A 27,293-nucleotide genomic window follows, 5' to 3' on the forward strand; every position below is an offset into this window, starting at 1 on the left:
GACAGAATTAACATGGTGAGCAAATTACGGCTCATCTGGATTCTGTAAAAGAATGCCTGGTCGTGCCAAATTGAGTCCTTAATGAAAATGCATAAATAAATAACAAGTATCTCAAGTGAAAACTAGCAAGACAATCTGTATTAAGTATGCTTATTTCAGGCTTATCACGGACGCTTCCTCTTCACAGTGAATTTGTTTTTGTCGAGCTGGTTGTACATCACTTGGGCAGCTGTTGCTGAGCAGTTTTGTGGGATGTGAGGTTTGGGGTGCTGTGCAGAGCATTCCAGAGCTCCTGAGTGGGCAGCGTGCCGTGAGCCAGCGCTTCACTCACCACGGAGGTCGCTGGAGCCAACGGGCTTGGCTGGCACGACGGAGAGCTCCTGAGATTAATAAAGCGAGTCCAGTTTTGCAGCCTTGGTCCCACAGCCCCTCTCCTTCTCTCCCCGCAGCACCAGAGCCGTCAGCCGCTTCCACGCGCCGCTGGTCACGGAGAACTACCGCGCGCTGCAGCGGCTGCGCGAGCAGCTCGCCCTGGCCTGCAGCGCCCAGTGGCTGCGCTTCCTGGAGTGAGTGCTGCACCCCGACCCTGCCCTGGCACGGGGCACAAAACCCTCCCGAAACAAAGCCCCTAGTACAAAAACCCTTCCTTCCGAAACAAACCCCTAGTGCTTGTCCGCAGAGCCCCGCTGGCGGTCGGTTAAAATCTGTTCTTCCCTTTGAACCAAGACTGCCACACCACAACACAAAATAACTCACACAAGCAGGTTAGACGTAGAAGTAAAGAAAAAGAACCACAAAAAGCAAACTTTGTTTCCTGACTCTACTATCTAGAGCATAGTAAAAGTGACAGTGGGTTGGAGGATGAAACTGCCACCTCTCCAACCACACTGGTCAAACCAACAGGCCATCAATTCTCTCCTCCCACAAAGAAGAATGCAAAACAATCATTGTTTATATGAACAGTGTGAGAAAATTCAGTAGAAATGCGTAAATATCAGAAGGCATAAGAAACTTTTAGAAGAACTTTAAACCTCTCAAAAGAGCAGGGTGACACAAGACCTCTTAGCCTGAGTCCTGGGAGTAGCAATGTTGTCTCTACGTTTTAAAATTCTGGTGAAAACACACGATTAAGTATACAAGGTGTTTCCCAACCTTTGAAAAATAATATCACAGCATTAACAATCTGAAAGTACAACTGACTCTGAGTGAAAACTGAATCTAGTGGGTTTCATTGGTTTTATTATATCAATTATTAATATTATGCAGCTATTTTATTATTTTTTATATCTTGTATGATACCCTGACTATGAGAGTTAGTTAGAAAGTAGTGGGAATTTTGTTGTCCCTCACATCTGGCGCATGTGTTTTTCTGAGATCAGAGCTTTCAGTGGAGTTATTTGCCTGTTGAGCCAAAGGATCTTTAAAATGGGACTTTAAAAAATACTTCCTGAAGTTCTGAATGCCTTTAATTTTTCAGTTGCCTGACTATCTGTTATTTTTTATTTTCATGAACTGCAGATCTGCTGAAATTGTTCCTCTTGTCATGCAGTGATAGTTTGCAAGACGTTAACAAGTCCCTGCACAAGTTGTCTCACTGGATTTTCTTCCCATTAGGAGCCCAGAAATTCTGAAAATTTGAGTAGAAACTGGAAAGACATTCCAATTGACAATTCTCCAGTTGTGTTTCCTTGGCAGTACTATAAAAGAGTTGTCTCCGTGTTCACGTGTCTGTTCTCAGTAGTGTTGTCAGAGAGCAGCAGACAAAAAGGAAAGACCTGTGTGTAGGAAAGTGCTCTTCTTTCCCACCCCTCCATTCATTTATGTCTTTTTTTATTAAATTTTGCTCTCCTGCTGGTTTTATGTTCTATATTGTCGCTTTGAGACCAGGAGAGAGGAAAAAAGAAATTCCAGAAGACCAAGAGAATGAACTCCACTGAAAACTCTGTTCTCCTGATAATGTCATTATTGTGCTGGGGAAGCAGCACCATAAATTGAAAATGAATTCTTGAATTTTCTGTTGTAGATATCATAATTTATTCATCGAAATTTTAGACAACTCCTGTTTTCAGACCTCTTAGTTTGGTTCTTTTTTAACTATAACTTACGGTTGAGGCTGAATCAACAGCTGGATTCACCTGCTGATGTTCTATATAAATTCTGATAAATTGTGGCATTTTTGTATACCTCATTTAGGCAGCAGTGATCAGCTGCTGACCCTTTATGAGCTATCTAATGAATTTAATTGTGCCTGATTTTCTGTGCTTAAAAAATAATTCACTGTTAGAGTGGGAGATGAAGTTCCTCTTGAATGAGGTCCTCATGCTCTATCTGATACACTGCTGGGAGATTTGGATTCAGAGTGATTTAAAGAGCACAGGAGCCCTGTGAGGAGCTTGCATGGGGTGCATTTTGACAATCCTTTTGTATTTGTCCGGAATTATTTCTTTCCCTGTTTTTGTGTAACTTTTGCTGTTTCGATGCAGCCGTTTCAGTGAACATTATCACCCCGTGTCTAAAGCCATTTGTCACCTAGCAACTGTGGACTGCCTGTTCTCGTTGGCCCAGGTGGCCAAACAAGGAGACTACTGCAGGTAATCAATTTTTAATTTTTAATTTTTACGTAGGATTCCATATGGAATTATAAGAGCATACTTAAATGACATGTTAATATGTGTGCCATGATAAAAAACACTGTTAAAATTGTGTACAATAGTTTAAACTTAGTCTGATTTTGCAGAGCAACGCTTCTGGACTTAATGCAAATCTGTAAACATTGCAGTTCCAGTTTGACATCCTGATGTTTGTTGTTTGACCTGAGTCTAGTAGATGATATCTTACTTGCGTGTAAATAAATGCTGGACTTCTCATGGACTTTTTTTCTGTGTTTCTGTAAAAAATTATCGTATTTTATTCACGGACAGGTCTGAGTTTATGGTATCTTTCTAACACCTAAGAGCTTAGGGTGTCTGAGGTATGTTTGGAAGGTGTATCTCAGGTAATTAATAGGTAAATCTTAGTTCCAGCTTGCAGAGCAGGGTTGATGCCTCAGGTGGGCTCACATGCAGGAGCTGATGAGCTGAGCTGCTGCTCCTGCCCCAGACCCACACACAGGTAGGGGGATGAAGAGAAATCCCCTTGCAAAAACTTCTGCTTTGATATGCTGTTAAAGATAATATTGATCGCTTCCGGGCTCTTGAGATCTTGTGTGTCTCTCTATCAAAATCTCTTTGAAAATAATTGGTCACTTATTTTGGTATACTCAGATGACAAAACAAACTGAAATCTGATTAATTTACTGTGCAGAATGTAAATAATTCACTGAATTTCAGAGTGGCTTAGAGCTTATAAACTAGGAAGGAAGGAGACTTCTCAGGGAAACCTCAGCTGCAGGGAAGGTGTCAATAATTAATTCCAGAGGGCTGCTGAAGGAAAGCCTGGACTTTGGTGTTGTTTTGGAGGAATGTGTTTTGTTTTGTGAGGATTGTTGCCTGAGGCAGGTGAATGAGGCAGGGCAGGGGCAGAGGGGTTGCAGAGAGGGGAGCCCCTCTTGCAGGGTGCTGGGGGCTCAGCAGGGTCTCTGAGTGATGGCGTGGGCAGCCCAGAGATCTCCACCTGGTGTTTGAGTGTCCACCCTGCAGACTTCCAGTGAATTTCAGTTTGAGGAATGCCGTTGAAGAGATGGTAAGAGGCCTAAGACTGTCCACATACTGGTTTCATCTCAGCTGTACAGCTGTTGGAATTACCTTTGTGCTAATCCCTCCACCATTGTCAGTTTCTACCTCTTTCCCCAGTGCTTTCTGTTTGCAGGATGCCATTTTTTTGATCTCCATTTTTCTTTAAAATTGCATTATTATTCTTCAACCCAAGAAAAATCTCACTCCCCACATCTTCCCTTAGAAGTCCACCCAAAGTGTTAGTTAATTTCAGTCTTAAAATTCTGTGGCTTGTTTTTTTCTCAGAGAAAGTGTTCTTTAGACAATATTTTCTTCAAAAGTACTTGATAGTAGTAATTAATTTTTATCATTTGTATTTTTTCCCACAAAAACTTGCATCACAGGTGACAGTCCTGCAGGCTTCAGTTACAGTAGTTTTACATATTCAATTACAAAGAGCACTGAGATTAATACCTTCCCTTTTCTGCAGACCAACCGTGCAAGACGATCGTCGTGAAATAATCATAAAAAACGGGAGGCACCCTGTGATTGATGTTCTGCTGGGAGAGCAGGAGCAGTATGTTCCAAACACCACCAGCCTTTCAGTAAGTACCCAGGAACTGACTGAGCTTCAGAGTCGTGCAGGGCAGAGCTGGGGTGAGGAGTGGAAGCAGGTGATGGAAATCATGCAGCCTGCTGGGCTGCATTTCAGAGACGTGTTGCTAGATGTCACCACGTCTGTTCTGTCCCTCTGCTGATTCCTTGCTGCCAGATGCTCTCTTTACAGCCTTGCTCAGTCTCCAGGCAAAAAGAAAAGTAATCTCAAAATTAGGAGAATGGGTGTTTCAATCAAATGGTTATTTTCAAAAAACAAATTAATTATTACAGGGTTTTTAACAGTGTCATCGTAGGGAGTCCACATTTTGTCAAACTCTGCCTAATTCTTGGAATCTTTTAATATGAAGAATACATATTACAGGTTCAATTTTTCAGATTAATTCTAAGTTTGCTTGTATTTGTTAATGTATTTCTCTGCTATGCAGTTTCCTTTCTCTATGGAAATATTAGTGTCATACAGCCTTTTTTTCCTGATAAACTACAATCTGTCTTTTAAATTACATACCTGTTTGAAGCTTTTCGTTAAATATTTAGCTCTCCATATATTTTTATAAATATTAAATAGCTGTTCTTAATGAATATAAAAAATATCCTCACAACTTCTTTCTGCCTCTTTGTGCAGTAAATGTAGAAAAGGTATGAAACAACTGCCAGAACGGGACATTGCTGTAAAAACAGCATTCAATTTTGTGTGTATTTCTTGGGGAACATTTTTAAGTGCTGTTCTGTACTGAACAATGCTACAGATATTTTGTGATACATCAGAGAATGTTTTCAAAATTATTTGTCAACTTCAAACAAGCGACAGATGGCACTTCCAAAAAAATTCAGCATGTCATTCAGGAATCATCGTGCACTTTTCCTTCTTTAGTCCCATTCTTATGCTGGCTTTCTAAATACTGAATATTACAAAACCAAGTGATCATGGCAGAATCAATTTTGATTCTACAGTTCTTTGAGTTCTCTTTTTCTTGAGAGGTGGGTGGGAACCAGTTTATTAAAGCATTTCCAATTTTCAACTGATGTGCTGGAATCAGGAGGAAAATACATCTCCTGTCATGTTTTCAGCTGAAATGTTGTCAAATATCTAACTTGAGGAAATTTTTTTTCTTTTAAATCCCCTGAAATAAACAGCTTATTTTTCCATTCCCCCTCTCCTCCTCAAACATTTGTGGGTTGTTTGAGAGCTGCTACCTTCAGCCGTGGATTCCAGTAAGCTGTTGGCTCATGACTGCATCAGCTGTGAGGACAGAGGGGTTCTCTGGTCTGATATTACAACAGGTTAATAGCTGCCATTACAACATAACATTAATAGCTGATATTACAACAGAACCCTGGCAGGGCAGGCATCAGTCCCACAGCATGGCTGGAGGGAGCCTGGACAGACACCAGACACATGCAGAAAATTCATGGATCCTAACATGAGCTTGTGAACTCATTCTGGGTTTGAAGATCTGTAAATTCTGTTGTGTTGAGCCCTGACACAGTTTTAGTAGCATTACTGAGTTACACTTTGGAGATCACAATGTTGTGAATTTTGTCATACAGTCATGTGCACTTCACTACATCCAATCCTTTATTCCCAATAATGGCATTTTCTACATTTTGACTGTATTGTGACTTCAGTGTGGATGAAGTTGTGGTTGGTTGGTTTTTTTTGGGTTTTTTTTGCAAAAGCTGATCAGCTTTTTACATATAATAAGTACTGATGTCCTGTATCTTCTCTAATACCTGAGTTATAACATAAGTGACAGTCCTGTCTGCATTTTGTGTGTGTCCCTGTAAACAGAATGAAAGCCCTGTCTGAAACCCGAATCTGTGAAGATTTTGAGAGCTGCTGCATGGGGATTTGTTGGTTGCTGTGACCACAGTCCCTGATCAGTGCCAATTTCCCCACGTAGCGTGACTAATGTCCATTATGCACAGCTTGTCCTTTCTCCCTTGTCCCTCCCACGGGGCAGTGGAGGGTGCTGATTTCTGTTCTGATCATCCCTTGATGCATTTCATCAGATACACCCCGTGGGAAGGTCTGGCTGTGTGATGTCCTTGCATAACTCAAGCTTTTAGTCTCGACTCAGGCTGTGAGGAAGCTTTATAGGTCCATGGACAAGTTTTAATTTTGTATCAGCAGCTGTCTTGCACTTGAGGAAGACAGTTTTATTGTGGAGCTGTAGACACATAGCAATACTATGGGGAGTCTTGCAGCTGAGATGAGTTCTTACATCTGATCTCATTTTCCTGGGTCTGGTTTTAATGATGAGAGACACTGATGGAGATTGGGCATGGCCTGCTCACAGCATCTGTGTTGCAGTCGAGTACTGCCAGACTCAGTAATGTCTTGATGCCTTGTTGGAGCCACTCTGAATGTCCTTATGTCATACCCAGACAGGCAGTCAGGAATGTAAAATCCAGGTCAGGTCTTTGCCTACCAGATCTTCCCAGACAATGAGAGCTCAGACTGGAGACTGAGCTCACACTCCAGATCACAGCCACATTTGGGCACTGTGCTGGAAGCTCACAATTTTCTGCCTTTCTTCAGAGAAATTTTGCAGAATCCCGGAATGTTTTGGGTTGGAAGGAACCATAAAGCTCATCCCATCCCACCCCAGCCATGGCAGGACAGCTCCCACTGTCCCAGCTGCTCCAGCCCCAGTGTCCAGCCTGGCCTTGGGCACTGCCAGGGATCCAGGGGCAGCCACAGCTGCTCTGGGAATCCCATCCCAGCCCTGCCCGCCCTGCCAGGGAACAATTCCTCATTCCCAGTGTCCCACCCAGCCCTGCCCTGGGGCAGTGGAGCCATTCCCTGTCTCCTGTTCTTCCATCCCTTGTCCATTGTCTCTCTCCATCTTCCCTGGAGCCGCCCTGAGCTCAGCCCAAAGCTTCTCCTGGCCGGGTGAGCGATGGCAGCTGTGCCAGCCTTTGCTGCCAGCAGAGCTGCTGCATCCCCTGCTCACCCTGGAGCCTCCTCTGGGCAGCTGCATCCAGCCCTGCATCCCTCAGCATCTCTCACAGCTTTCCATGCTGGTAACCAAGTTCCTTGATTATTTCTTGGCTCCTTGATGGAGAGCAGGGAGGTTCCCACTCACTCTGTCCATTTTGCTCAAGAGTCATCAAAAGTGATTTTGGTGCACGTGGGGCTTGATGATATCTGGAGAGGTGAATGTGATGAGCTGCAAGAATGGAGGAAAGCTGTTCACCTTGGAATAGAACGTTTGACCCTGCAGACTTGTCCTATATCCTTCTAAGCACATCAGACTTCCTGGTAGAAGCACCATGTGCAGGGCAGTGTATTTCACCACTGTTTTGTGTTTCCAGGGAGATGGTGAAAGGGTCATGATAATAACTGGGCCCAACATGGGAGGGAAGAGCTCCTACATCAAGCAAGTGGCACTGATCACAGTCATGGCACAGATTGGCTCTTTCGTCCCTGCAGAAGAGGCCACAATTGGTGTTGTGGATGGAATTTTTACCAGGTAAACTCTCAAAACTGGAAATGCTACTGTGGCAGGGGGTGTGTATATCAAAGTATAATTTAATTTTTCATTTGGAACTTGAGAACTTATACCTGAAGTTTCCTTTTTTCATTTTAGAGGCACATTATGTTCATTGCTAGGTTTTGATTCCAGTTGTTTGGTAACCTATGGTATTTGTCATCTTTGAATCTTCAAGGGCCAAGAAATTTAATGTGTCTGTCTTGATTAACATCCAGGTTAATCATCCGTCTTACCTGCCTGAATGGATATCTCAGCCAAATTCATGCTGCTGGGTAGTGGCCAAATGTTTCCCCAAAAATGAATGTTGTCACCTCTGAAAATCATGTCACAATTTCTGCTCCGAAGCTCTGTTGTGTATACTCACAGTATTACAGACTGAAAATTTTGGGCTGCATATATTTTATGCTTGATCTCCTTCCTGTACTATCAGTCCTAAACATACCTACTCCTCACTTGATGTGCTTTTAAGAATGAATAAAGAGAGTTTATTTCACTGTCTCATTCTTGAGACCTTGCTGAGTAGTTTACAAAAATTATAAGTGGAGTCAGAACTCTGTATATTATAATCTAATATTGCTAGGGTTTATCACCCTGTTTTTCTCCTTTTTCTTCAAAAATTACTTTAATTAGTCAAAGTTTTGTGTTACTGGTGGTATTTGAGATGGATCATCATGTGTGGTTACAAGTTTCACAGCAATCAGGTTCCTAAGCTGGAATTTCTGGGAATTCCTGTTTTGTGATGCCAGTGTACATTCCAGAGGTAACTTTTAATCAAGATCCTGAGGTACTACTCACCTGCAATTGCTTCATCCTATAAAAGTGCTGTGTTCTTACTTTCTACTATGTCACAGATGGAAGGTGTAATGAAAATCACACCTTGATGCAGGGCAGTGCTAAGCACAGTAGCAAACAATTTGTGTCCTCTTCCCAGAAGTAACTGGAGATGAGAATTCAAAATGCTTCACTTTTTTCCCCACCCTGTGTCAGAAGTAATGGACTTGATGGGGTGAGCATTTCTTGTGGGGACACAGAGATACACAGGGGGAGCATAACAACGGAGCATAACAACATCCCTGAGCATCTGAAGATTATTTTTGTCTTCCTCTGGGGTTTGTAGCTGAACATGGAGTGCTTCACTTGTGTTCTCACTTCCTTAAATTCTAATCATACACACACACAAAGCTTAGTATCTGCTTTCCTCTGCTTTTTCTAGACTGTCATAGCAGAAGGACGTTTTCTGCAGAAAATACTAAGAAATATGACACAGTCATTGGGAGAGATGTTTTGTTTTGGGCCCACTTGAAAGAGAATAAATTGGATTTTTATCTGTGTTCCACCTGTTCCCCAGTGTATTTCCCTGATTCCGCTTCACTTTTCTCTGTATTAGAATAAAACCCAAGTACTTTTCACAACTTTTCTGGTAAAGTAGTGTGGTCAAAAGTAAAACTTCTTTTAGACATAAAACCAAGCAGACACAGAGTGCTTTTTACTGTGAGGTTTCAGGCCATGTAATTTGTAGCCCAGTCACATTCTAACACAGGGGAATTGAATTTTTTTTTTCTCCTTGTCTGTATTAGTTTTGGAAGCTCAGCTTGATGTGCCATCCCTCATTTAATGTGATATGTGTCAAACACCAGATGAATATGTGGAAGAATTACTGAAATTCTTATAATTGCACCAGCAATTAAGAGTAAACTAATTGACTAAATATTAATCAGGAAGAAATTGATAATACATTATTAAGATAGAAGTAGTCATGCATCAGTTAAAAGGTAACAGGAAAAAAAAGGAAAAGAGGAACAGGTTAGAAGATTCTGCTCAAGATACACAGACACCATCCAAGAAGAAGGAAGCTCTCCTTTTGTTGATTTGGGTTTCTTTTTGGGTAAGTTTTGATTTTTTCCAGTGTTCTGGGAAAGGTCTTAAACTATGTAAGTGTGTCAGGCAGGTTAATGTGGTGTTGCATTCAGGGAATTTCTCAGCCATAGGAAGTTACCCTTGAAATAGTTTTTAATGTCTGGTTTGAGGAAAGAATCAATAAACCAGCTGCCACATACTAAGTCCTGCTTGAGGCTTAATGGTTTGTTTTTTCTTATTCTAAAGCCTCAACTTTTTTTCTGTATTCTCCTTTGGTAGAGAATGACCTGGAAGAGATCAGAGACTTTCTCTTAACTCCCACCCCATTTTGCTGCTTTTTTTTTTTTTTTTAACCTTTTGTGCTTTATTTTGCAGGTTAGTTTTGTTTGGATTTTTTAAAAATAATTTAATTATTTTTTTAATGGAACCAGCTATGTAGACCTCCTTTTTTCACTGCCATCCCAAGCCACAAGGCCTTGCTGAAAAAGGTGTGAATTTCCATTTTGTTGCTGATGACATCAGTAGATTATTAATACTTTTAAAAACTTACCATGGGAAGGTGTCAGTCTCCAAGGTACTTCCTTGGAGTGGCAGCCCTGCAGGGAGAGAGAGTAGGGAGGGATGCAGGAAGGGATGCAGGGAGGGATGCTCAGGGATGCAGGGAAGGATGCAGGGAAGGAAGCTCAGGGATGCAGGGAAGGATGCTTGGGGAAGGATGCTCAAGGAGGGATGCTCAGGGATGCAGGGAAGGATGTAGCAAAGGATGCAGGGAGGGATCAGCCAATGATGCTGTACAAGCTGGCTCCATGAGGGGTTCTGTGCTCCAGGCTGACCAAGAGTTCTGCCCAATAAACCCTTTTCCCAATGCCTTTTTTGGTTTGTAGACTTCATCTTCCAAGTGTGACTTTATATAGGTTTAAGGGATTTGTATCCCCAGGATTTGTGTCTTGTTTTCCAAGTAGGGTTTCCATGGAAATTGAAAGGTTGCTACTATGGTTATTCCTTGTGATATATTGTGCTTATATAGGATAGCATCTCAAAATTGACTCTACATGCTGGATTACACTAAATGTTTTCGAAGATGCAAGAGGAATTGTTTACAGGTAGAGTGAAGATAGGAATGATCTTTATGATCTTTTTTCATTACTGGGGAGGTGAGACAGGGGACAGTGCTGAGCCTAGCCCAGACTAGGGCGAGGACACAGGATTTTAAGAATGTTTGCTGGATAGTGTTTTTTTTCCTTTCTTTTTTCTTTTTTTTTCCTTTTTTTTTCTTCTTTCCTTAAATAAGTGGCATTATATTTAAAAATATAGAAAGGTTTAGAAGAGGTTGACATCCCATGTATATTGACTTTTAATGGGATTTGGATATTTAATTCTCTGATGTTTGAAAATTCCCTTCCAAGTTTCTCATTGCAGTAAAGAGGTACTTTTAAAAGTGCCTCATTTTCTACTTTTAAAATTAGCCTTCCATGTTTGTTAGTTCTAATACAGTCAATCAGACACTGAAATTAATTTGCTGTTTCTGTGTGTGTTTGAGCAGGGAGACAAAGCAGGGGTGGACATCCATGTATGGAGGAATTAATGACAAGAGTTCTGCTGGCCTAATCATGCCCTGGGGAGGGTGGTGTTCAGCTGCTGAAGAAAGCTGACCTCTGCAGAGTCCCTCTTCTAATCAATTACTGAGAGAATTTCCCATTGCTAGGAGGCTTTATCCTGCTTCCTGTGGGCCAACAATAGCTGTTCATGAAGGTCCATGGTCAAAATTGAGAGGGAGAGGGAGAATCCTAGAGCACTTTGAAGGCAAAACATCCTCAAATAAACAAGATAATTAACAGTTCAGGTTAACAACTGCCTTCAAACTTTGAGAATCAATTTTTGGCCATCACAAGCTTCCATCAGAAAGAATGTGTGAAGTTGAGCAACCCCTGCCACTGCCAGGTGATGGTACAGGGACAGAGCAATTTCCATCCTCGAGCACGTACCTGCCTGGATTTCTCTTCCTGTGTTGAAAGAAGAGCTATTTTCACTTATTTCAGGGAGCTAGCACAGTCACTGCAGTGACCCACACCTTGCAGTGAGGTTTCATCCCAGCCATGCTGGACATGCTGTTAAAGGTGCAGCTTCAGTTGTCTGAACTAATGAAGCACCTGTGATTCAGATGCCTTTGAGAACTGCCTCCTGCAGGGGGTCTGCCTCATGCTGTAAGGTCACAGGAATAAATAAAGAGTTATCTTGCTGTTTACAGCCTTCTCAGCATGACTTTAATCCTCAAGGTATCAAATACAGCTGGGATTGTCTGTAGGCTATGTAGAGAAGGCAGGGATGGAGGGGGCAGGCAGGCAGGATAGTCCCTTCACGTCACAGGATCTGTATTTAGGTGTAAAGAACTTTATTCTGCATTTTCTCCTTGAAACAGATGATTTAAATGTATTTTTAACATGGAGGCCACTCGTCATTGCTGAATCTGCAGTTAGGAGGTACTCACTTGTTTCAGATTCCACTATATATATATATAAGAAAGTTGTGAAAACAGATGGTGGTTGCTCACCTTGGCTAGGGAAGTATGTTTTTTAGTTCTAGCTTGTATTACATCTCTGTATAGAGAGTCCCTCAGACATGTCCATGATGGAATCCTGGGTCTGTCTGTCCCAGCTCTGAAGTTACATCACTGTTTTGGTATTTTAGAATCTGTTGTTCTTGTATAATGATGTGGAACATGTGTAAAAGCTGTTTGTTCAATTAAATCCAGAGCACAGAAATCTTTGGACTGAGCAGTGAAATAATGGAGGAGTTTCATCCCCCTCACCACTGGCCTTAGCTGGGTCACATAAATTCCAGCCACCAAGGGCCAATTTCAGTCATGTACCTTGGAGTGGCTTTTCTGAGTTGGTTGATGGGTTCAACCATATACAGGGAGAGGATTTTGATCACTTCAAGCCACAACAGAATAACTGAGAGCCTTTCCAAGTGAAGGTCCTGTTGAAAATTGCATTTGAGGTCCATGGGAGTGTCAGCTATGTGCTCCCAGCTGCGGGCTGAGGTGACACAGCTCAGGTGGTGAACACACCCCTTTGCAGGGTCTAGGAAAACATGTCCACACAGGCTGTGTCCACCCCTGAGAGAGGACACCCGGGTGTGTGCATGACTCAGTTTGCCACAGAGTGTCAGTGACCAGGCTGTGGCCAGCTCAGGAGCTGCAGCTCCTCCCGAGGGGCTGCTCCCATCTCTGCTCCCCGTGACAGGGACAGGATCCAGGAGCTGGGCCAGGGCAGCTCAGGCTGGAGAGCAGGAAAGGCTCTTCCCAGAGGTGCTGGCACTGCCCAGGCTCCCCAGGGCATGGGCACGGCCCCGAGGCTGCCAGAGCTCCAGGAGAGCTCCAGGGATGCCCGGGGGGATCTGGGGGTCTGTGCAGGCCAGGGGTGGGACTGGCTGATCCTGTGGGTCCCTCCAGCTCAGGGGATTCTGTGATCAGTCCAGCCTGGATATTTCACCCCAGCTGAGCCTGGTTTTGTGTGACACTTTGCCTTGGAGGCACCCAGAAGTGCCCATCAGATAATCCTCCTTTCCCAAGAAACAGAGCTGGTATGAGGAAAGCTCTCTGCTCCTGCCAGCCCAGTGCATGTGTTCTACATACTGTGCATTCCAGGTTAAGGAAAAATGGTATTACTTACACATATACCTGGCTTACCATGGTGACACTGATGAGATTCAGTCTCTTTTTATCTTTAGGGAGCTGCTGGAGCAGCCAAGACAGTTCCTCAGAGTCCCTCTGAGTGGGAGCTCGGTGCTGTTCTGCCAGCTGGGGGCTGTCCTTGCCTTGCTGTGCCACTGCTCGGGTGGCATCTTCAGCTGCTCTGAAACCCACTCAGACCAGGCGTGGCCCGCTCCACTGAGGTTTGTGAGTGCTGCACAAACCTCCCGTGGCAAAAGCCTCACAGAACTCATGTGGGAGACAGCATTATGGCATTGAGAAATAAATCAGTGTTTGAACGCCTGCTCGAGTGGTGTGCCTGGCACTGCTCATCTCCATCATCCTGTGAGCAGAGAGCCACAACAGTCACATGCATTTGGGTTCACAAAGATGGAAGAGGAAGGGGCATTTGTGTCCCAAAGTGGCATTTCTGGTATGATTCACCTACAGGCATTGTGGATCCTCTTGACATTTTTTTCCTTTGCCTTGACTGAAAAGAGATTTATGGGGCAGAAACTCAGGGAGTGTTTGTGGCTGTGGGATTGTGCAGGCTGCATGGAGCCCTCAGCCTCTTCCCCATAGCTGGAAAGAATTGCTGTTAGGGCTTAGAGAACAGTTTCTAGAGATGGAGGATTTCTTCAAAGAAAACTAAAAAGAACCCAAGAAAACTCAGTCCTCATTACTCCAGCCTTCTGGAGAGGCCATGTATCAAACAAGCCATAGTATTTTCTTCTGTATGGTTTATTAAAACATCTGCTTTTCTGATCTGTAGATGTGGAATTACTCTCAAAAAGGTCAGGCCTTCTAACAGATGCATTTACAGCTATTTAATTCTGACAACTTGACAAAGTCGTATTACTGTTTCACAAGTGTGTGTAGCTGAAAGAAACAAGTAGACAAACATTTTATTTTAGCTGGATGAAATGTACATACCTAGGGCATTATCACAAATTTCAGTGAGGTTTAAAGTCATGATGGAAAGCAAATATTGTATGAATATCTGCAAGCATTGGGACAACTGACTTGGATGCTTGTATTTTATTTTTTCTTTTCTTCATTGAAATGCCAACATCATTCAAGATTGAAAGATACTTAAAAAATGGCTTGGCTTACTTGAGATTACTTTTAGATTTATTTTCAGGTTAAAATGTTTCAAGGCTTGCTAAGAGTATATTTTGTAAGAACTCCTGAGAAAAATCAGAAAGCACAGGATGGAGTGGGTTTGTGAAGCAGGAAAAAGAATGTTTCTGTCAAACTGGAAACTGAGTGGCAGATAGTCTCCAATTGCTTTTTTCAATACGCTGAGGTAAATCACGTGAGAACAAAAGCAAAATAATTCTCCTAAGTATTAATGGATGTGACTCTTCCACTGATGTGACCTCTTATGGCAAAATGAATTCTTAGCTTTTTGTAACTAAGCAAACCATGTTGCACTTAATTTAATTCAGCCAGTATCATTGGCTTATCAGAAGGGAGCTGCACAGGAGAAGCACAGAGGGGGAAATAGTTGTATTTAAAATAATAAATAACAAGCTCTATTATTAGAAGTGGTCCTATTTGCATCGGAATAGGCAAATGTTGCCTCTCATTTTATATCACTTGTGAATTTTTTTTTGTTTTTACTGTAAAGACCAGAGTCTACATTAAAAAAAAAAAAAATCCTTGCTTCCATTTATTTCTTTATTAAGCTTTAATGATTTATTTGATGCTTACAGGATAAGATGATGAAGATAATTTTTCCTAGAAATACCAGTTAAAATCACACCACCTCAGACAAATGAAGACATTCATCTAGACAGCTTCTTCATAATCAGTGAAATCTAGGCTGTGAAACCAGTGGGGAGGTGACAGCAGTGTTTGGCAGGTTTTGCAGGTGTGTACAGAAATCACCAGGAGATTGATTGCTGAGTCAAAACTGTGGAGGAGTTTATCTCAGCTGAACAACTTGTTTGTACATAACCTGGTTTTGACCAGAACTTTGGAGATTTTTCTTTCAAAGTTTTTTAAAACTGAAAACAAATGTTTAAATCATTCAGATATCCCTTCAGGAGAAAAAAAAAAATTAACGAATAGAAGAAAGTCTCTCAATTTGCCTGAGCAGTTAAACTCTGAAAGATAATGGTCAGAAAATCAAAAAGTCAAAGGTACTTTTTCAGATCTTTGTTTATTTTGTATATATGTGGTAAAGCTTAGTGGTTCTGCCGTGCACAATGATTTATTTATTGTGCAGAAAAGTAGGGAGCTGTTCTCACAAAGCAATCCCAAGTGAATGGCAAGTCCACATGAGAATTTTATATACTGACATGTCAAGAAAGTATTGTTTGTATTAAAAGCACGGTGAGTCAGACCAACAGAACTTTTTGCTGTCAATAACCCCAAAGTAATTTTCAGAAATGTTACTTCTTTATGGCACAGTAATTTTCTTCATTTTGTTCCTCCTTAATTGTATTTTTGTTTACTGCCAGAGTAACAAGAATTACTTAAGCCTTTCATTTATGCTCACAATCAATCATGTAATTGCACCTCTGGGGTAAATTGTTCCCATCTTTTGGGGAAGAACGGGGTGCTGTATTAAGTACATTGCACCATTTTTTGTCACGTGGAGATAGCTTTGGTTTGGATTAAAAAAAAATAGATTAGGCGAAAGTTGTAGTTAGTGCTGTTAAACTGAAGAATTATTTTGTTCTGTTTTTTTCTAGAAAAGTTGTGTCTTGGACATATCACAGTACATTTGAACTGTAATTGCTTCTGACAGTGTTCTGTGGCTCTGAAGGGACAAGTTAAGCCAGGCTGTGCATGTATCTGTAGCTAATTTGGTTTCATGTCTCTGTTCATTTCACAGAAACATGCATCTGCAGTGTGAGGTTTGCTACGTGGAATAATGCCATATTCAACCAGACAGCCTTTGGGGTGCAGGCATGTTGCTGGGTGAAGTCTGAACACAAACATCCCTTGTGCATGCAGGGCTGAAATGGGCCCTGGAAACCCATCTCAAGCAGTGCAGGGCAGATGTTCACACTCAGGGAGACTCGCAGAGCACCTTCTGCTGCCCCTGACAGCGGCCAGGGAGGAGGAAATCTGCCTGCAAAGCTGACCAGCTGTTTTACAGTGAGGTTGAGTGGTTGTATTTACCTTTCTGAAACTCTTCCGTCCTATGACTTGACCCAGTCTCAGGTGGAATTGGATTGTCCTTGGTGTCCACAGGTCTAAAGGGTAAAAGTTCACTTGTGCTGAGAGCTTCAGCCATTGTCCCTACTCTGTTGCTATATTCCTGCTCTTTAATCCCCCCTGGCCTCAATCCTTCAGCTACAAATGCACATTAACTTAATTACCTTGAGTTCCCTCCCTGGTGTCCCAAGCAGTGAGTGCAGACCTGTGCATATTTGAAGGTGTTGATTTGTCTCTGTTTTTTCACCTTCTTCAAGTTAATAGTGATGACTCTCAAAGAACCACTTTGAGTATCTGCTCTTAGAATTTATCCTGCAGAAAAATGTTTGCACTCACAAGCTCGACTTCCTCTTGACCATCAGTAACATTCACAGCGAGAATTTAAAACTCAGTGATGTATTTGCCCTAGGCAATGTAACAAGTATTTTTAAGCAGCTCAGATGTTACTGAGAGTATCTTTGCTGAGTTTCAGAAAGCAGATTTACTGGGTGTTCCTCACTAGGTAACATGAGATAACCTTTTGTAATAACTGAGTTTCTGTTAGTCCATAATGTCTAGGGATGAGGGGTGCTGGTAACTTCTTGTCACTCAGGGCCTGCAGTGGCTCACAGGGATTCTGTCCTGCCTGTGCTGTCAGTCCAGCTGATGCTTTTGAAAAAATTGAGTCCATGGGTGTTCTTCTTTCCTCTGGCTGTTAGGGAAAAACAAAAAAAAATCTGTGCACTTCACATCTTGAAAGTTAATCCTGTTAGAAATGTTTCTTTTAAAATGCAGGGGTGCTGGTGTGTGCAGCGTTCCCCTGTGGACCAGCCCTAGAAGGAAAGGAGAATTTCAGTGATTGTTTGTTCTGGCTGCTTCAGTTTCCTAGTGATACTGAGAAGGAGAAAAAAGAGATTTAGAAACCACTCTGAAGCTCAGTATCGAAATCACTTTGGACTCGCTTTTCTTTCTAGATTAATGCAAAGTTTGTATCCCTCAGAGTCATTTAATACCTTCATTAATCTCTCAGTGACTGAGAGTATCACATATCTACAGTAATGTACAAAAGAAAAATGTATTTTACATTTAATGCATTCTTTCAGGCTTCTCAGCAGCTGTTCTCCTTAATTAGGTAGCGTACCATTGGTATTTTTTCATTTAAATTTGCAGTTGTAGAAGTGGTTGAGCACTTCTACATGTAGACTAAAAACAGGTTTATGTAATGAGCATCCTTTGATTCCCTGTCCTTGGCACCCTTCTTAGGAGTCACCCATGAATAATGCAAAAATAACAACTGTCCTGATAGCCATGCTTTCTGTCACACTTCTTTTTTATCCCTAATTCTGTAATTACGGCTTCTGTAAATTATTTCTCCTGCTGTCAGTTTTTGGTCTGCATCAGTGAGATCCTGATGGAAATGAAGAGGATGATGTACCAGTAGGTTGTGGGGGAGTGTGAAGCATTATTTTCTTGCCAGTGAGCTGTTACAAATTTGCACATGCAATCTCCTGAGGAATTAGTTAACGCATCTCCCGTGTCCTGCCCGTCCCTGGTGGGCTGCCTGTGCCCACTGCCCCGCTGACCACACTGCTCTGCTGAGGACAGCAGGGCCCTGCCAGGAGTGGGGTGAGCTGCAAGGCAGCAGCTCATCTAGTCCTCCCTTCTTATAAACCGGTTATTTTAATTTAAATGACTCCTGTGCAAATCCAGTGATCTCTGAAATGACATTTCAAAGGGCTTGGTGTGAGGGAGTGAGTGGAATTGTAAAGTTACATTACACATTTTTTTTATTCCTGGTGTGCTCAGTGTTATCTTTGAATCACAGAAATTGATTTTCGTTGTTGCTGAGAGTGTTCTACACCTTATTCCTGAAAAAAAGAGTAATTTTCTTTTCATGTTAGTTGTTCTTGAATTAGTTTTATTCTTCTGCAACAGGTTCCATTTTTTCAGTAAGTATTTTAGGTGAGCTTCTAAGCTCAGATGGACATTACTAAAATCAATGGGAAAACCTAGTTTAAGTTTGGAGTTTTTTCCCAGCATTAAGTACTCTATAGAGTAGGAATCAGTAAGTAGCACTGTTGACAGCTGTGGGAAGAGAATGGCCTTGCAGTCTTGTTTTCTGGGATTCACGTGGTGGAATGTCACCACTGTGAGCTCCTGGGCTGCCTGTTCATTTTCAAAACTGCGAGAGAGATGCACAGTGAAATAAAAGAGGAATGAACTTCTGGAGCCCACACTGTGATCTCAAACCCAAGCCAACTCTAAGAGCATGTGGGATAACTTCTTTTGAGAGGTAGCACAGTTACATCCTCTGAAAATTAACTTACAAAACATTGCCTCTCTGTTGTTTTTTTTTTTTTTTTCTGAGGCCTTTGACAGGAATCTTTGCTACTTGAACCATCTTCTTCTTTTTTTTTTTTTTTAAGTTTTCATAATAAATGGGTTGAACACCCTAAGATGAAGAGCTTTTAATTTTGCAAGATTTGGTTGGCTGTCAAAGAGACATTAAAACAAGTGTTTTCCAGCCAAATTGCATCTGCTGAGGCGTGATGGATCCAAAGAGACGCTGCTCATGCTGCCTGTCTGCATGTTCCTTGTGGGCAGGACTGGAGAAGAAGAATTTAATGTTTTAATGTATAAAAACATTTAGGAGGAGATCTGCATTAAAATGTGGATTGAAAGCCACTGAGGCCTGGAAAAATTTGGTGGGGTTTATTATGGCTGTTTTAAATGTGAAAGAAATCAAAAAAAGGGTTGTTTAACCAGTAGGTTTTATGACTCAACAAATTTTTTGTATCAGGAATAATAGAGCATAAAGTTAGGGAGCAATGCCTTGCTGCAAATTGCAGTCATCCACACTAAAGCAGTTATTCCTGCTTATTTCTGGGATAACACTGCTCAGTATGTATGTTCAAAAAACAAGTATAATTATTCTAGTGTAAAGGACAGAGGCAGAAAGAACAATTTTATCAATTTTCAAAGGATGACATTTAAGAGGTTTTTTGTCATTTAAAAACTCACTGTTTTTTAAATCTGTAGTTAAGCCTGAGTTGGATTTGAATGTTTTAAGATGCTGGAAAGAAAGACTTCTTCTCCAGCTGTCTCTAACAACAAGGGAAAGATAACACTAATTTCTCTTTGTATCTAGAGCATTTAGTGAGGAAGTTCAGGAAATTATTTTTGTGAATGCAAATTAGATACAAAACAGGCTAAAATATTTTGTGGGCTCTGTGGAAATGATGCAATCCCAGAGACAAATGGAAGCTCTATGTGCAATCATCACAGGCACACAACAGACAGCCTGTGAGATGCTGTCTCTGTAAGGAAAAGCCAAGTAAGAAATGAGAAAATAATAATAATGCCACTAATTGTAGAGTTGGAAACTTAGGACTGAAGTTGTGTTCATTAAGGAGCCAGAGATTGTTCAAACATAAAAAGTATTTGTCATTCTGATTAATGGATTTGCAGGTAATAGTGTTAAAAAAAGGACTAAGTTATCCTGTTCTCTGTGGATCTGTGCAATAAAGAGGATTGCTTGATTTTACAGCAGAGCCTGGTGCCTGACCCAGGCTGGGAAATGGGCCCAGGGGTGGTGGGGGCACTGTGAGAAATTCAGTAAAATGTTCATCATTCCTAGCCCAGCTTTTGAAAGGATTACAGCAGTAAGTGGCTAAATAAAATGTTAATTTCACAAAACCTCACTATCCTGAGTTATACACTTAATTCAGAGAACAGTCATGTACAGTTGAGTTAGCTTATGGCCAGAATCACCTGTCTTTTGGGGTATGTGGGAGTGTAACTTGTGTGTCTGTGTTTAAGCACACAGTCAATGGAACAAAAACTCAGTTTTCTCACAGGCTCATCTCCAACCAAAAGTAGTTAATTTATAACTGAAGATTTGCTTATTACGCAGTTACAAATGATAGCACGACAGACTTTCAGTGCAGGGACCAGAGAATATATACAAATTATAGTTGTGCTGGGTCCAGCCTGCTTGCTTTTAGTCATAAGATCCTCATAAATTTATTTGTATCTTGATGATGCCTCAGGAGGTCACAAAAGCAATTATAATACAGACGCAGCAAAAGAGAAAGAAAAAAACTTATATTGGGCTATTCTTTAAAGGTTCTGATTGGCTGTAAATACTGTTGTGGCCAGCTGTTAAATTTGGGAATATAATTTACTAAACACATTATTTACTTTTCCTTAAATTAGTGTGGCTTGTATGTAACTATATACTGGCTGATAAGAGAGAATAAATCCAGTTTCACATCCCTCCTCAGTGTCATGCTTGTGATGACCTGTCTCAGAAGGGATGCTCTAATATGATTCATATAATTCAAAAGTAGAAATGCGAAAATGAAATACTCTTCCTTCAGTATAGAATGGGTATTACTTGCACAGGTAAGGAAAGCTGCAGAAGAAGGGAAAACCAGGGTGGACTAACAACAGGTTTCTCAGATGTAGACCACAAATCCACAATTTGAGATAGGCTTTGAGTGTTGAGGGTTACATGGATCTGAATCAGAGCTGGAAGAGTTGTGTGGAATGTGGAGGAATTGGTGTGTTGCGCTCACCTGCCTGCCAGCTGCTAAGCGTTGTTTCAACAGAATGAGGAGAGAACTCTAAAAATACCTTTAAATCTTGTTTAAACATGCTGGTTAAGAATGTATACCTCTGCAGTTAGGGGAAATAATGCTTATTTTGTTCTTAGTGCCTGAAGGAAATGGCTGCTCTGCTGTTTGGATGCACAAATACCTGGTTCACACGACTTTCCACTCTGTGGAAATGCCAGTATTGGATACCTTTGGGTACTGGTATCATTAGAAACACATATGAGCAGAGGGTTGAACCAAAGGAGTGAAATTCACCTTCGCAGCCACCTTTGGTGGAATTTTTGTGAGCTGACTGGTCTGAAGTGCCAGGGTTCTTTTTGAGGGAAAAGCAGGCTGGCTTGTGCTGTTTGTGAAGCTGTGTGCTGGGAGACTGTTCCGGAAGGTGAATGTTCTGCCTGCGCTCTTCTCCTCTGTTTGGAGCAGCAACCAGGGATTATTACAGATTGCTTTCATGCCCGTGATTGTTTTTTTTCCAGCATTAGCTGGCATTTGTAATGTTGTGTTCTGTGTCCCGGCGCAGAATGGGCGCTGCAGACAACATCTACAAAGGCCGGAGCACCTTCATGGAGGAGCTGACAGACACTGCTGAGATCATCCGAAAAGCCACCTCGAGGTCGCTGGTGATCCTGGACGAGCTGGGCCGAGGGACGAGCACTCACGATGGCATCGCCATTGCCTATGCCACCCTGGAGCATTTCATCACAGATGTAAGTGCCCGTGGCCCCGTGTGGGCCACGCTGGCCGTGGAGGAAGGTGCCATGTCCACCCCAGGGCTGTGGGGAAAGCACAGCAGCTCCATGAAGCCATGCTGGCCATGGAGGAAGGTGCCATGTCCACTCTCAGGGCTGTGGGGAAAGCCGTGGAGGAAGGTGCCATGTCCACCCCAGGGCTGTGGGGAAAGCCGTGGAGGAAGGTGCCATGTCCACCCCAGGGCTGTGGGGAAAGCACAGCAGCTCCATGAAGCCATGCTGGCCATGGAGGAAGGTGCCAGGTCCACGCCAGGGCTGTGGGGAAAGCACAGCAGCTCCATGAAGCCATGCTGGCCATGGAGGAAGGTGCCATGTCCACTCTCAGGGCTGTGGGGAAAGCCGTGGAGGAAGGTGCCATGTCCACCCCAGGGCTGTGGGGAAAGCACTGCTGCTCCATGAGGCCATGCTGGCCATGGAGGAAGGTGCCATGTCCACTCTCAGGGCTGTGGGGAAAGCCGTGGAGGAAGGTGCCATGTCCACCCCAGGGCTGTGGGGAAAGCCGTGGAGGAAGGTGCCATGTCCACCCCAGGGCTGTGGGGAAAGCACAGCTGCTCCATGAAGCCATGCTGACCATGGAGGAAGGTGTCATGTCCACCCCAGGGCTGTGGGGAAAGCACATCCACTCCATGAAGCCATGCTGGCCATGGAGGAAGGTGCCATGTCCACCCCAGGGCTGTGGGGAAAGCCGTGGAGGAAGGTGCCATGTCCACCCCAGGGCTGTGGGGAAAGCACAGGAGCTCCATGAAGCCATGCTGGTCATGGAGGAAGGTGCCATGTCCACCCCAGGGCTGTGGGGAAAGCCATGGAGGAAGGTGCCATGTCCACCCCAGGGCTGTGGGGAAAGCACAGGAGCTCCATGAAGGCATGCTGGCCATGGAGGAAGGTGCCATGCCCACCCCAGGGCTGTGGGGAAAGCCGTGGAGGAAGGTGCCATGTCCACTCTCAGGGCTGTGGGGAAAGCACAGGAGCTCCATGAGGCCATGCTGGCCATGGAGGAAGGTGCCACGTCCACCCCAGGGCTGTGGGGAAAGCCGTGGAGGAAGGTGCCATGTCCACCCCAGGGCTGTGGGGAAAGCACAGCAGCTCCATGAGGCCATGCTGGCCATGGAGGAAGGTGCCATGTCCACCCCAGGGCTGTGGGGAAAGCACAGCAGCTCCATGAAGCCATGCTGGCCATGGAGGAAGGTGCCATGTCCACTCTCAGGGCTGTGGGGAAAGCACAGCCGCTCTGTGAGGCCGTGCTCGGGCCCACAGCACGTTTCTGTGTTTGTGTGTTTGTGTTTGTGTGTTTGTGTCTGCAGGTGCAGGCCCTGACGCTGTTCGTCACCCACTACCCCTCGGTGTGCGAGCTGCAGCAGCGGTACCCCCGCGCCGTGGGCAATTACCACACGGCCTTCCTGCTCAGCGAGGAGGACGCCGGGCAGCACACGGGTCAGTGGGAGGCTGTCAGCCCACCGGGAGCCGGCCGGAGGAATGACACTCAGACCAGCATGGCTGGATGCCATCCTCCTTTATCGTCTAATTTATTCATGTCTTATACCCTCTTGCCTTACATAATACAATAGCTAATCAACACTCATAACGTCATATGATTACATCTACAAATCACTTCTTGGCTGGCTGTTACACAAAAAGTGTTAGAATCAGCTTATAGTACATGACAATTTTCAGCATCCAGCATTGACCACTGTATTTCTACAAAGCTTGTTGTCTTTTTAAGGATGTCCTGAATACTTCTAAAGTAACTAAAGTAGATCTGTAATCTGCAGGCCAGGGTTGTCCAGTTCCTGCAAAGAAATACCACCAAGGATATCGTGCCCTTGTTCCATGAGAAATTCCTCTATGCTCAGCCACAAAGTAACGCTGATGTTGATGCCTCTTCAGGCTACCTAAAAACAGAGGACAGACTTCTAAAAAGTCAAAGTCTTCTTAAGAGCCATTTTCCTCCTCAGACCTTGCCAAATACTTTTTTTCTTCCATCCCTACCTATCAACCTCAGCAGTCCCCAGTGGCTGTTGCCAGCACTTTGAGGGGTCGCTCTATGCTATTGATGGCTTTTTGGGCTACCTAAAAACAGGGGCCAGACAAAGTTAAGAGAATAAAAAGCAGATATATTATTGAACAGCCTTCAGGTACATATCAGGTAGACAAAGTCCTTCCTCAGGGGCTGCACCCAAAATGAACCACAGGTCACAGGTTTCACACTTTCATAAGTTTGGTCCATTTGCATATTGGGGGTTAATCTAACAATTACAGCTTCAGCTAATGAAGGCATTTACCCCAAGTTTCTCCCCCAAGTCACTTTGGTTTGCATTTCTGGGCCCTGAGGCAGTGAGGTGTCCTTGATTGCCAGGCCTGGAGAGGAATTGCTGTGTCTTCCCAAAATGGGACAGCAGCAGCTGGCACTGAATGTGGAGCTTAGGGTTATACACTAAAGAGCTGCAGGATTGCAAATACATGAAAATTATAAAAGCTAAAATCCTAGGATGTCAGTGTGACAATTTACACCTCTCCTGAACGTGATACACCCACTGTCACTCCAGTCACACATTTAGGGGGGTTGAAAACTGGACATGCTTTCCTTCACGTGTTTCAGGAGGATATCTGAGCTGGGATAGGTGAAAGATTCGCCCATCACAGCATCCAACTTCCCACAGCAGCCAAACACAAAGGATTAGGGAGGAGGGATTAGGGATCAAACATATGGCAGCTCCTTTTCTGAAAGATCTCACTGGCTGGAAACATTTGCTATTTATGGGGCTTCATGAACAGGATGTGTTTTGTAGCTCCCATGGATTTCATTTCAGCCGGGCTTCATGATTTAATATTGTGTACTTTCAGTGTCTGCATCCTACTGTGCCAAGCAGCTCCAAAATTCAGCGCTCTATGGAGTGAAAAAACACGTCTGATTGTTTTGAAACTGTTGTGAAACATGATGGTCCCAGGTCTAGAATTACAACAGGCATCATAAAGGCCTGTTCACTGAATAATTGTAAAAATTTTTAATGTGTTTTTTTAAATGACTTGCCATTGCTATTTGCCATTAACCTTTCCCCTAAATAATTCTTCATATTGTATTATCTGCTTACCTTGTAAGCTGATTAGGACAGGGGACTTATGTATTTGCCACATAGAGGAGGTTTTGATTTTGGTTTTGTGTTTTTAGGATCTGAAGTGGAAGAGAATCCTGAATTTATCACTTTCCTTTATCAAATAACTAAAGGAGTCTCTGCAAGGAGTTATGGGCTAAATGTTGCCAAACTGGCAGATATTCCTGAAGAAATCTTGAAGAAAGCAGCTCACAAATCAAAGGAGTTGGAGAGAATAGTGAACATGAAAAGGTCTGAACAAATGTGATATTTTTTCTTTAATTATTTCCTTCTATAATACCTACTTATGTTCTCATCAGTGATAGTGAAAACAGTAATGACTTTAACTTAGAAAGTATGTATTACTTACTTTGGAACATTGAATTGTCTTTGCATACTACAGTGTAGAAGGAAATGTGGACATTCTTCTTCTGGTTTAACTTGAAAATAAGTATTTATAATATATTTTGATTGCCCCCACAAACACCCAGAATTTTACTGAAAGTTCTGGGGATTTTAATATTTCCCTGATATCAAATTTTCATTCAGGGGTGTTTGTTCCTTACATATTAGAGTAGTTATGAGAATTCCTGTGTGTATCAAGTGGCATAATGGATTTGAAAATCCTGTAACATTATGTGCACAGTTTAGATATTCATAACTGTTTTCACTGGATTTTTTTTTCCTTTTGCTGTTATTTTCCATGGCAGTCCTATGAGCAAAATTCAAACAGCCCCTTAGGAACATAACGAACCAAGATCTTGATTGTCTGAGGGCTGTACCTAATCCTGACAGGATAATTTTACATGAGAACATTTTGACTACTAATTATTTATAGGTGCAAACTTTGAAACTCTACAGTGCTCAACGCCTGACGATGCTTTTTTATCCCCTCTTAATAAAGCCAAAGAGAAACTTTAGAAGGTACTTGACAGTTTATAGGAAAAATAATGCAGTGGCTTATGCTAATTGGAAATATCAGTCTGTAATTGGCAAAAATGGAAAAAAACAAATCTGGAGCAGGGTCCTAACTGCTGTTCCCAGGAGTGGGTCTGGTCTCCCAACGCCTTGTATCATTTTTTAAAATCACCCTCATGTTAAGAAAATCCACGGGGTAATTTCATCCAGTTTTGACATTACTGTCATCAGCAGTGTGTGTGAACCCATTTTAAACGTCTTGTAATTTGTCACAGCTCTTACAAATCAAAAAATGCTGAGAAAAAACAGGAAGGATGTGTGCACTCATATTGAAAATGTCCTTTCTTTTTATGATCCCACAAATACAAATTTGTACTAACTGAATGATCAAAATTAAACAGGGCTGATTACAATGCTGTTTATTTCCTTTAACAATTTGTTCTTACCATTTGTTTATATCATTTTGTCAGTGCTGCTGGTGCTGTAAGTTAGTTATGAAATTAATTTGTTGGCTGACCTAGAGCAGGAACATGAATCTTAGGAAATATTAACTTGTTTGAAGATCACGTAACATTTTCAGCTGTGCTATTTTGGACTGTGTATAAAATTTTGCAGATGACTGTAGGACTTTCAGGGTTTGATGTGCTTCACTTAAAAATGTGTCTGTATTTTGATTAGGTTTTTTTTTCTCCCACAGGAGAAAGATGAAGTCCTTTGCTGAAGCATGGAAGATAAATAATTCTCAGGAACTACAGAAATGGAAAAATATGTATGAACCTAAGGATGAAAGAAAGGACAGTTTTTAATCCTCAAATGATGGTTAAAGATGGAAGATACTGGAGGTGCGAAATACATGTCTGGAGATTAATGGATTTTATCAGTTCCAGGTGCACTGAGTTGACTTCTTTGCTTTCTGAGAGATCACAGATGCTGCATCATGTGTAATTTTCTCCCTCCACATCCCTTCCTTTTCACCCTTTTCCTTAACTGCAAACTGCCTATGGGGATTGGTTCTAATTTGTTCAAAAACCATGAAACAATTATTGATCAATTATCAAGTAGTGTTTTATAAATAAAACAATATGGTTCACCTTTATTGTATTTATTTCTGAAGAGATATTTGTAAATGTTGTTGAGTCTCAACTCTGCTGTACAGCCAGAAACTGCTAACAGTGGTTATTATAAAGAGACTTTTTTCCTTGTTCTCGTATTAATGCATGAAAAGTTCACTAATTTTTTTAGAGCACCCTTTCTTCCTGATCACAGTGTGGAGAAAGACTTAAATCCAATAATAATGTTGGGGTATTGTAAGGGTGAGTGAAAGGGGCGATTGAGAGTGTGCAGCTGGCATCCCTAATGCTCTGTCAAATACAAAGTGAATCTGAAAAATTCAGAAGGGCTTCTCAATTTTTAAATTTGCAGTTGCCACAGCTGAATTTCTTATGGGAATACGATATG

At 42.4% G+C, this 27,293-nt stretch overlaps 1 protein-coding gene across 4 annotated transcripts in view; it reads left to right on the forward strand.

Annotated features, from left to right (window-relative positions):
- Window positions 1–27,025, forward strand: part of MSH3 (mutS homolog 3) — a 94,148-nt gene extending 67,123 nt beyond the window's left edge. For 3 of the 4 annotated variants that reach the window (XM_085566389.1, XM_085566386.1, XM_085566387.1), the window contains exons 17-24: window positions 450–566; window positions 2,484–2,591; window positions 4,144–4,258; window positions 7,587–7,744; window positions 21,600–21,786; window positions 23,130–23,259; window positions 24,995–25,169; window positions 26,533–27,025. In XM_085566389.1, coding sequence (XP_085422515.1) covers window positions 450–566; window positions 2,484–2,591; window positions 4,144–4,258; window positions 7,587–7,744; window positions 21,600–21,786; window positions 23,130–23,259; window positions 24,995–25,169; window positions 26,533–26,641 — 1,099 coding nt within the window. In that variant the 3' untranslated portion in view covers window positions 26,642–27,025. The remainder of the gene's footprint in view (window positions 1–449; window positions 567–2,483; window positions 2,592–4,143; window positions 4,259–7,586; window positions 7,745–21,599; window positions 21,787–23,129; window positions 23,260–24,994; window positions 25,170–26,532) is intronic. The other variant, XM_085566388.1, reaches the window with a different exon arrangement.
- The last annotated feature ends 268 nt before the right edge of the window (window positions 27,026–27,293 follow it).

Source organism: Lonchura striata, chromosome Z (assembly GCF_050655825.1).
Source record: "Lonchura striata isolate lonStrDom1 chromosome Z, ASM5065582v1, whole genome shotgun sequence".
In the NCBI taxonomy this organism is placed as follows: domain Eukaryota; kingdom Metazoa; phylum Chordata; class Aves; order Passeriformes; family Estrildidae; genus Lonchura; species Lonchura striata.